This window comes from Sminthopsis crassicaudata, chromosome 2, assembly GCF_048593235.1.
Source record: "Sminthopsis crassicaudata isolate SCR6 chromosome 2, ASM4859323v1, whole genome shotgun sequence".
Lineage (NCBI taxonomy): Eukaryota > Metazoa > Chordata > Mammalia > Dasyuromorphia > Dasyuridae > Sminthopsis > Sminthopsis crassicaudata.
Window position 1 is genome coordinate 579,546,909 of NC_133618.1, and position 11,686 is coordinate 579,558,594.

At 38.8% G+C, this 11,686-nt stretch overlaps 1 protein-coding gene across 5 annotated transcripts in view; it reads right to left on the bottom strand.

Moving 5' to 3' along the window:
• The window catches only part of STN1 (STN1 subunit of CST complex), a 51,531-nt gene extending 45,239 nt beyond the window's left edge, over positions 1-6,292 (bottom strand). Inside the window, exons 1-3 of one of the 5 annotated variants that reach the window (XM_074295506.1) lie at positions 5,973-6,292; positions 5,164-5,359; positions 2,418-2,513 (exon numbers count right to left, since the gene is read on the bottom strand). In XM_074295506.1, the coding sequence (XP_074151607.1) occupies positions 2,418-2,513; positions 5,164-5,296 (229 nt within the window). In that variant the 5' untranslated portion in view covers positions 5,297-5,359; positions 5,973-6,292. The other 4 variants (XM_074295510.1, XM_074295508.1, XM_074295509.1 and 1 more) reach the window with 4 other exon arrangements.
• Between the last annotated feature and the right edge of the window lie 5,394 nt (positions 6,293-11,686).

Below are 11,686 nucleotides of genomic sequence, written 5' to 3' on the forward strand. Positions count from 1 at the left end.
CCCAGTTGTGTGTCTGGGCCTCTCCCTGCTTTCTCTTTGTACCTGAAGACGTCTCTGATTAGTTAATTTGGGAAAGGGGGGCTTGTACCCGTCTCACACAATACCATTTTAGGCTGTTTGGGCTATGATATTCAGTCTACTAAGGACCATGATGGAGGCTTATAAGCAAGTCTTTTAGATTCTCTATTCAGATTCTTTTTAAGCCATTTGAGGCTGTTCCTGCTGAATGGATTGGAGGGCTAGATTACCACAGTGCTATGTAAGGCACAACTCTCCAGCTGATGCAATACCAGTTCCTTTCCAGGGGCAGCCCTGGTCACCCTTTTGTTTTTAGCTGAGAGACAAGTCAAACAGTATGAACAGGAAACAGCCCAAGTATAGCTCCTAATGAGTCAGGCTGACCAAAACTGAGGAAAGAACAGGGAGGGGCAGCCTGGCAGGTATTCATTCTAGAAGCTAAAATAAGGTCTCTGGATGCAGAAACAGAAAGAGCTTTGACTCAGTCAGTAGGAGAGAGTAGGCTTCGAAGTTATTTTCATTCTGAATTATTCCACTATTCCAACACAGCCCTCAAAGGTTTCTTTCTCTTAAGGGCTCCTTCTCTGGGAAAGTTTATTCAAGCATAGTCAAACACCCTGAATCTTTCTTAGATCTTGGTTTATTTTAGGGGAGAGACAGCATCTTTGTTTAAGTCTATGTAACGATTCTTTTAAAAATCAATGTTGGTTTTCCAGAAAGTTGAATCTCCAGAGAGTGCTACTGGTATAACAGAAAGAACACTGGATTTACAGCCAAAAGTCCTGGCATCAAATTCTGGCTCTATCAGTGACTCATTGTATAGCCTTAAACAAGTCCCTTAACTTCTCTGAGCCTCAGTTTCATCATCTGAAAAACAGATAAACTATCTCTTCCCCTAACCTCACAGGGCAGTTATGAGGATGGAGAGAGAATGTCTGCAACTTTCTCTAAATGATAGCTTTTAGGAGCAACAGCAAAGTCAGGATCAACCAGCAAGGCTAAGAACAGAGCTGGTACCTAATGTCCTCAAGCAACTGGTCTTAAAAAGAAAGCTATGAAACACATGCTACTGACCTTTTCTATAGACTGACAATAGAGAGGAGGGGGAAAATCAGATGACTTTATAGAAAGAAATTGCTTCATCACAATCACAACTATTAGACTATGCTCACTACAGAAATACTTAAGGTCCTCTCCTGTTTCTTCTAGGAGCTCCTGGAGGGAAAGGAAATAGCTTGTTTTCCATTTTCACTACAGAACATCTAACTCAGGGCTCAGGATAAAGTAGGCTCTTAACATTGGGAATAATGGGAAGAGTCCAGCAAGCACCCTTTGTGCTAGAATAAAAGCATATAACACTAAAAAAATACTCTAGACAAGAAAATCCTCAATAGGGAATACCTAAGCAGATAATCTATACCAGAGTATAATTAGACAATGAGAAAATACAAAAAACTTGAGAAAAATTCTCAAACCCTGTAAATATAAATCAATCTATAGCTAGTAAGCCTAATATACGTCAACAATACAATACAAGTAATTTTTCATCTTTTTTTTTTTTAATACTGCCAATGAAAGACACTAAAAATGCTTATGACCTGGCTCCTTACACCTGTTCCCAGACAGAGCAAAATCTGAAAAGAATACCTCCCATGCACATATACCCTAGAAAATTAAAACGTAAAAATGAGTTCACTTGTCTAAACTTCAGGTACTATTAAACTGAAAATCAAGTTTTCTATAAAAAATTCTCCTGATCTTTTCAATATATCGATTCCAATAAAATCAGCCAATACCATGTTTTGGTTTGATGCCTCACAGTATGATGTATCACCACAATAAAACAATTGTAGGACAACTTATTTATATAACACATTGTAACTTACAAAGTACTTTTGAAATTACTGATCTTACCTAGATAACTTTCAATGATTTTTTAAAATATGCTAGAACTTTAAAAAAAATTGAAACCAGGGATTTTGTATGCAAAAATACACTGTCTCTCTTGCCCTGCCTTCTTAGAAAGAACATACTAAATATAAATCAACCTTCTCATGATTCCCCAGGATCTTCATTTTTCATTAATGCGATAATACATGGAAGTGTGCAGCACTATCTATCCTGACACCAAACAGTTCTTGTTTTCTACTTTCTTTTCAAAGTCTTTCCATGTCCTTTCTCAAATGTCACCCCTCATTGCTAATATCCATGTCTAATCTAATTTGAAGTCTTACTTTCCCAACAGTTCAAAGGTTTCTCTTATAGAGTATAGAATGCAAATTCTAAAAGAGTTTATTTTCCATTCCCCAATATTCTTTGAGACAATGTGCAGAGTAATATCTGGTCAAATTGGGGTACGACTGTAACAAGAAAACTAAAGAAAACATAACAGATCTTACCTCCATAGCTGTAAAATGACTCTCTCTCTCTCACTCCAACCACTGTCCCCAAAACATCCACTTGTCTTATTGGGTGCCCATTGTAAAAAAATAAACCTGCAAAAGTAACCAGAAAGTAGGGTCTTTCATATATCATGTAGGAAATAAATTATAATGTTAATGTATTGTTAACAGCATTTTTTCCTTTTCTATTAAATTGTTAAATATTCAAGTCCCAGACTCAAATGGATCATAGGGTCATAGATTCAGAATTGAAAGAGAACTCAAGAAATCATCCAATCTTATCATCTCATTTTAGAGAAGACCTGAAGCCCAGAGACATTAAATGATTTTTTTTTTTAATGATTTCTTAAATGATTTTTCACACAGCAATAATTGGCAGAATTGGGATTTGAACCCAGGGCCTCTGAATTCACATGTAGTATTCTTCCCAATTCTTCCCACTTTTGCCATTTGGAATGTCAGATACCAAGAAAAAATTTAAAGGAATTCAGAAAAGGATTTTTTTCACTAGTATAAAGAGCTAGAGATTAATTTAAAATAGTTGGAACTAGTGCCTAGAAGAGAAATATGTATATCACTCTATTGATTTTGATCAACTCATAGAAATCAAAATGTTTAACTTTAATGTATGTAATGTAATGTAATTTATCAGGTTCCCATGTGCCAAGCACAGTGCTAGGTGCCAAATCAGGTGCCAAATAATAACAGCAAACATCATATAGCTGTGGTTACTTACTACAAGCTTACTATGTGCTAGGCACTGTTCTTGGTGCTTTACAATTAATCTCATTTGATCCTCACAACTACCCTGGAAAGTAGGAGCTATTATAGCCCTATTTTCATTCAGATGATAAAATTTAGGCAGAGACTGATTTGCTGTATGTATTTAATGTATGAGTCCTAAAAAATGTATGGGGGCAAGTAGATGGTGAAATAGAACACTGGTCCTGAAATCAGGAGGACCTAAGTTCAAATCCAGATCTTAGACACTTAATACTAACTACCTATGTGACATTGGGCAAGTTATTTTATCTCAACTGCCTCATCAAAAAAAAATACACACACACATACTGTGTAATATATTACACAGACTTAAAGCATTGGGGGAAGTATAAAAAAATAATGGTCTGACAACAAATAGGAACCAAGGGAAGAGCTGGGTCATTCTGTATCTGCCAGTGTTTTGAAAATTAGTCACTGTTTCTTGGAAACCTTCCTCTCTTACAAAAAATAATATGAATTGTATCATCTGGGCCAGTCTTCTGAAGCCAAAAGAGTACTGCTTCACTCCAGGGCTCTTGAGTAGTTTTCACATTCTCTGGGACTCAACAGGAATCCTGAATGAAAAAAATTTCCTTGTACACAGCTTTGATTATCTCTTTAAAGGAAATGTTTCTAGTTAGTTAAATACCAAACACTACTTTTTAAAATAGATTAGAATGTACTGTTGATCTTAGGCAATTTTTAGTCTTTTAACCCACTGGAAAAAGTTAAGTCTTAGCAACAGATTCATAATCCCATTTCTCCCCGCCCCCATTTTCCACCTCACCCCCCCTTAGCCTCATTCAACTACAATGGATCTTTCCATATGGGTGGCATTTGGAATGAATTAGTTTCTTCCTAAGGAGATGAGCTATGAAAAATAGTAGACTGTTCTGGAAAACAGATGCCAGTGGAAAAGGCTGGCTGTCTTCCAACAGGAAAAAAGCAAAACCATTTCCAACAATGATTAAAAAAGGTGTAGTAAAAGTTAAAGAGTAAAAGGCTATCTAAATTTTTCCCGGATGTACACAACAGTAAAAATGTATTTATCAGGTTCCCATGTGCCAAGCACAGTGCTAGGTGCCAAATAAGGTGCCAAATAATAACAGCAAACATCATATAGCTGTGGTTACTTACTACAAGCTTACTAGGTGCTAGGCACTGTTCTTGGTGCTTTACAATTAATCTCATTTGATCCTCACAACTACCCTGGAAAGTAGGAGCTATTATAGCCCTATTTTTATTCAGCTGATGAAATTTAGGCAGAGACTGATTTGCTTAATCACACAGCTCTTAGATGTCTGAGATTGAATTTGAACTGAGGTGGCCTTGCTTCAACACATTCGTTATCTGCGAAGTATCTGCGACTGATGTGGCTGATCAGACCAAGAGGAGCTGTGCCACAGATGAGACACAAATAGTCCTATGAAATTTGGGACTGATTCTCTAATTTTGTGCACCTCAGGTTTCTTTGGGGGTACAGTATGGGGATAAGCATAGACTCAGAGGCACAAGAGCTCGGTCCCAGTATTAGTTCTACCAAAGACTAATAAATTGGGACAACCTACTATCACTCCTCTGGGCCCATTACTTCATCAATAAAATCTAAACAGACCCGATCAGAGGCTTATTGTATTGTAGAAGTGCAGCTATTATCCCATCTTTGTTAACTTATGGAGAAACCCTTGGGTTTTGCAAACTGCAAAAGAAAGGTACAAATGAAGCTAAGTGGTCATTCAGACAATTAAAAATCTGATTAAACTACTAAGTAGACACACAAAATTTGTTATTTGGGGAGGCTCCTGATAAAACAAAAATAGATTTAATTTGCTCCTGAGTTGAGTAAAAAGTGCTACAGTATCTTCACAGGCACCAAGGAACCCCTGAAACTTTTTTGCCAAGTATCCAAGGGAGCACTTGTGATAACCCCTGCAGCGAGGTCAAGGGCTAGTTGTGCCAATTGCACTCAGAAACCACATACCTGGAGCTTGCTGGGACTCTTTGATGTTCAGTATATCTTTTATATACAATCTTGCAAATGCTAAAAACACAGGATCCAAACCCCACAAAAGGGAAGGGGTCTCCTCTCCACATTCTCTGGGCTCCCGCTGCATTTGGAAATGGGATTATCAATTCCAATTAACCCTCAATGTCCAGATCGCTGAAAATAACGTAACCTGGATGCACAAAACAGAAACAAGAATCTGTGGGATGAAGCTCGAGTTGGAAATTTGATTAAAGGATCATGGAAAATAAGTTAAACAGATCTTAGCGATGAAGTCCATCCCTCCATTTACAGATAAGAGAACTGACGTGCAAAGATGGTAAGGGATTTCACAGACCTCTGGGGCCACCTCATTTTACATCAAGATCTTACTCCCCTAAGTAGCTGAGCCAGTTTTTGAACCCACATCCCCAGAAGCCGAGCTTGCATTGCCACGGCACGCAAGCCGTTTCTGAAAGCCCGACAGTCCCATCCGGCTTTGCAACCGCGAGCTTGCATGGGAGATTTAAGGGGGGGGCACCCCCAAGCACAGCCCGGGCGGGTGGGCCCCGCCTCCGCCCTATCGCCGGCTCCCCCGCCCCGGGGGCCTGGGCAGCGCAGCGCCCACTTGGCAGTGCTTAAGCCGAGACCACGCCTCGCAGACGCAAGCCAGTTTGGTTAGGCCACAGGGCCTGGGCTCCGGGAGTGGACGCCGGCCACATGCACGTGACCCCGAGCCCCACCTTCCCGCCACCCAAGCAGCTGCGTCGGGCTCTATCTCCCGCAAACTTCCATTCTTCCCATACCTCAGAGAAAAAGGGAAATGAAAAAAGTGTCACGCCCTCTTCTCCCGCCTCCCCGCGCACGCACACTTCTCGGGGACGCGTCACTCGGGGGCGGGGAGGCCGGGTTGCTTTCAGGCCTGTTCCGGGAGTAACGCTCAGCCCGACCCTCCCAGGGCCAGCCCAGGCCCGCTCTTCCCGTCCGCTCCTTCGCCTCCTTCCTCCCCCTCCCCACAGTCATTGGCTGCGTAGGGGGGGTGGAGGGGCCGCGCGAGACAGGCCCGACACCGCCCCTAAGCCGAAAGCCTGGCTCCCCCGGGGGGCTCTAGTCCGCAGCCTCCTCCTGCGCGCGCCTGGGTTCCGCCCTGGCTCCTTTCTCCGCCCTTCTTTCCCCTTTCACAGCCCGGAGTCTCTGCTGGAAGCTCTGGCCTCTGGGCCTGGCGGACACTTCTGGAGTGCGAGGGAACAAAACCTCGATCCTGGGGTCCTGGGCCTGAGCGCTCCCCCGCCCCTCAGGCCTATTCTGCTTTTCCTCTGCCCTTCTCCGGGAGTGATTGTGCCGCGAGCATCCTAGTTTCCTTTTCCCATCCCCCTCCTTCGGTAAAAGAGGAAATATTTCTATCTAAGAGCTCTGAAAAAATGCTATTTTGTTTGTTTTGTGTAACGGTCTTGAGCATGTTTACTTCCTTAGTCGTGGGAGGCCCCAAGCCGAGCGGATAGGGTGCCGGCCTTGGACTCTGGAAGACCTCGCTTCGTCCTGCCCGCTACCTGCGAGTGACACTGGGCAAGCCCTAAGGCTACCATTTGCTAAGCACTGACCTGTACTGCTAGGAGAGGGGGCTCCCTCGACCATAGAGATAAAGGTTCAGCCCCCGTAAGCCTAAAAGAGGAATTAAAGCGTTTGCATCCCTTCCCACCAGTTGTTAAAAAAGACAATAATTAACTCCGGGACGGTTCTATATTGCGTCTTCAACCACAGGAGACAGTTTTCGTTAAGTATTTTGAGGAGCGGTAAGAGGCTGTCCGAAGAATCAAACTGAAAACCATTTAGAATAAACGTGCAGTGGAAACGAGACTGGAATGGAAAACTAGAGCAAAGAGAATAATGGCAATTACATCCCATATCATTGCATAAATTCAGAAGGACTTCTTCGGAGATTTCAACATTGCCTAACTTCATTTCCTGCAGGGGTCCCTGATATGTGGTTTTAGATTTAAGGCTTTTCCTTAAAACTCTTTTGGAAAATAAATATCTCTAAGTGGCAAGAGCCAGAAGGAAGAGGCGAGAGACGGGTAGAACTACATTTTCCTAACCACGTGAATCTCAAACAGGGTGGGGCAGAAACAGAAAATCACTAGCTGTGCATACTTAAAGGCTTTGGATAATTAATGAATTACTCCCACAGGAATAGCACTGGAGATAAGACGTTACCTAGGGAGTTTACTGGCAATTCCCCCAGAACTTTAATGACCACTCCTTGTTTGCATAAAGGAAGCAATTTTCACCTGACTACAAATTTTTTTTCTGGTGTTTAGGGCATGTTGGAAAAGGTTCTAAAATGAACTGGTCTGAGGGATAAAGAACATTATGTTGAGGGAGGTGCAAAGTTTAATTCAGATCCTGACCTCCTTTTCATGGGATTGGAAATGAAAATAGGATGTTTGAAATTTGGTGGGGTTTCATTCTGATTTCAGCACACCACTGTAAATGTAAGCTGAAGCAAAATGTTAAAACACAAAGAATTTCCTCTACATTCCCTGAGAACAGGCAGTTAAATTTAATTTTCTCTTAAAGTTCAGTAAATTGCTTGATAAATCTTTATTGACTTGTATTAAATTGAATTTGTTTGATATCAAGGATTTTTTTATTAAAATGGTTGATAAAGAAAATTTACAGATCCATCCTCTTTGGGATGAATTCCCATTTCCTTCCTCAGGTATGGCACTAATATTCCCATGTATTCATGCCTGTTCTAATTTGTTTTACCTAAATAACCCAGTCTCTAGACTATAAACTTCACCCACTCCCGAAAATATGGCTTATTCCATTCTCCAATTGATAAATGGTCAAAGGTCTGTTCATACAGACAATTCTCAGACGCAGAAATTGAAACTATTTCTAGCCATATGAAAAGATGCTCCAAGTCATTATTAATCAGAGAAATGCAAATTAAGACAACTGAGATACCACTACACACCTGTCAGATTGGCTAGAATGACAGAGAAAGATAATGCTCAGTGTTGGAGAGGATGTGGGAAAACAGGAACACTGATACATTGTTGGTGGAGTTGTGAATATATCCAGCCATTCTGGAGAGCAATTTGGAACTGTGCTCAAAGAGTTATCAAACTGTGCATACCCTTTGACCCAGCAATGTTACTACTGGGCTTATATCCCAAGGAAATACTAAAAAAGGGAAAGGGACCTGTATGTGCCAAAATGTTTGTGGCGGTCCTTTTTGTAGTGGCCAGAAATTGGAAACTGAGTGGATGCCCATCAATTGGAGAATGGCTGAATAAATTGATGGTATATGAATATTATGGAATATTATTGTTCTGTAAGAAATGATCAGCAGGATGATTTCAGAAAGGCCTGGAGAGACTTAACATGAACTGATGCTGAGTGAAATGATCAGGACCAGGAGATCATTATATACCTCAACAATGATACTGTATGAGGATGTATTCTGATGGATGTGGCCCTCTTCAACAATGAGATGAACCAAATCAGTTCCAATAGAGCAGTAATGAACTGAACCAGCTGCACCCAGCGAAAGAACTCTGGGAGATGATTATGAACCACTACATAGAATTCCCAATCCCTCTATTTTTGTCTGCCTGCATTTTTTATTTCCTTCACAGAATAATTGTACAGTATTTCAAAGTCCGCCTCTTTTTGTACAGCAAAATAACTGTTTGGACATGTATACATATATTGTATTTAACATATACTTTAACATATTTAACATGTATTGGTCAACCTACCATCAGGGGGAGGGGGTAGGAAGGAGGGGAAAAATTGTAACAAAAGTTTTGGCAATTGTCAATGCTGTAAAATTACCCATGCATATATCTGGTAAATAAAAAGCTGTAATAAAATAAATAAATAAATAATCTTAATCCTAAAAAAAAAAAAGAAAGAAAGAAAAAAAATATGGCTTATTGATTTGTGTATATTCCTCAGTCCTCAGCCCAGAACTTGGTCATTTGACAAGTATTTATGCTTAGCTGATCCCTTAAAAGTATTTTCAGCTTTGGAATTTTATAATTCTGCAAAGTAGGATTTGCAAAACTCATAAATATGTATCACATGATAAGACCTAAACTCTTTAAATGGCTGCTCAAAATTAAGGGAACATCTTGCTTTGTATTACAGATGAAATATGGGAAATGATTTGAGCAAGGAAAGATCATGAGATAGTGAAGTTGTGGAAAATAAAGCTGGAGAAGTAACTTGAGGCCAATGAGTATGTCTCAAATATTAAGCTAAAAAGAGTAGACTTTATCTTGTAAAGGAGTGGGGGGGGAGGCTACTGGTGTTTACTGAGCAAGGAAACAAATAATTTAACAAATATTTAGTGTTTATGGCACTATGCTAGGCCCTTTTTGGATTTAAATATTGTCATGATCCTTACCCCTTGATTTGCAATCTAAAGAATAAAATTGGAGGCAAGAAAATGTGTTTGGGAAATTTCTACGATTCAAGCATAAATCAATTTGATAGGTAGAATCAAGAAAGAATTGACATGGGGGTGACAAGATAACAGATTGGGAAGAAATGATATGTTTGTTTTCAACTCCTTAAATGAAATCCCCCTTTCAGTTTAAGTTCATCACTTCTAATCTCATTATTTGTTGTCCAGTGGTATCCAACTCTTCATTACCCAGTAGGCCATATTCTCTAGGTGGTTTTCCTGGCAAAGATACTAGAGTAGTTTTCCATTTTCTTAAGGCAAATGGCAAAAAAGTGACTTGTCCAAAGTCATGCAGCTAATAAAGTGTCTAAAACTGGATTTGAATTAAGGTTTTTCTGACTCTCAGGCCCAGAGCTCTAGTCACTAGGCTACCTAGTTATCCCCTTCTATTCTCATCACCATGTCACTAATTCAAGCTTTGATTGATCTCACTTCCCTGAGCCTCCTCTCCCTTTAGGATATCTAGAGAGTGGAATATCAAGCTCCTTTATTGAAGACAGAAAGTGGACTTTAGTTCTCTCCATTTTGCATCTATAGTTTTCCCTCCTCCTCCCCCCCCTTTTGCCTCCTGCTTCATGTTATAACATTTATGTTCTTATTATGACTGTAGGCTTCTTGAGATTAGGGACTATCTTATTATTATTATTATTTATTAACCTTATGTTCAGTGCTTGGCACATAGTAAACACTTAAGAAATGTTTGTTGAATTTATTGTTTATTGGATTATTAAATATGTTCTGAAAATGCCAGAAATGCTAGTAAGACAAGAGAAAAAAATAATGGCTTAAAGAAAAAGAGTCAAAAATTATGTGATGGTAGCATGATGGTTTTGAGAAAATCTAAGGGTATCAACATCTAAACTGAAACAATATCTTCTGCAAATTTGCAGGTTAGAAAATAAAGACACAGAAATCAAAAGAGTTTTTATAATAATAATAACAAAAATCAGGATTTGAAAAAAAGTATCATTCAAAGTAACTACAAAATACATAAAATATTTGAGAGTTCATCTACCAAAACATATTGGATGCTTTTAAGTATCATGTTCCTTAAAGAAATAAAGAAAAATGAAATAGCTGGAGCAATGTTCTATGCCCATGATTGGACCATGCCAGGATAATAAATAATTCTATCAAATTCAATTTACATGTTTAATATTATATCAATTCAACTACTAAAGAGAAATTGTATAATGCTATACAAAATAACAGCAAAATTCATTTGAAGGAATAAAAGAGTCAGTATATTAAGGCACACAATGGAAAAAAGGTAGAATGAAGAAGGAATAACACAATCCTCAAACTATGTAGCAAAGCAATCAAAATCATTTGGTATTGGTTTAAAAAATGTAAAAGCAAATGAATGTCATAAACTAAATAAAGATCAGAAATAACAAACCCCATGCCCTAGTATAGGAAAACTCCCAAAACATAAATTACCTTGGAAAGAATTTCCTTGTTAAAATAATTGGAAAGCAGTTGAAATTACACTTAAACCAGTATCATACCACATTCCACAACAAATTTAAGATAGATACATGACTTGAATATTAAAGACTATAGTATAAAACTAAACAAGTGCTAGAAGTTAATCACAAAAGATAAGTTTGATTATATAAAATTAGAAAGCTTTTGTATAAAATTAAACCATCTAAAATAAAAAGAAACAGTCAACTGGGAAAAAGTTATCAAATATATCTGATAAGAGTTTGATAAGCAGATAAACTAAAAGATAAACAGAAAACTAATAAAGATATAAAACCAAAAGACATTTCCCAATAGATGAATAGTCAAAGGATGCAGGCAGCTCTTAAAAGAATTGCAAATTATTAACCACCATATGAAAGAATGCTTCAAATCACTAATAATAAGAAACTATGATAGAAATTAGAATTGGTCTAATCATGTTGTGAAGCAATTTGGAATTATGCAAGTAAAGTGACTAAAATGTCCATATCATTGCCCCAGAGATTAACCAGGCATATATCTAAAAGAGGTTATTGACAACCAGAAAGGCTTTATATATATAAATCTACAGTATCA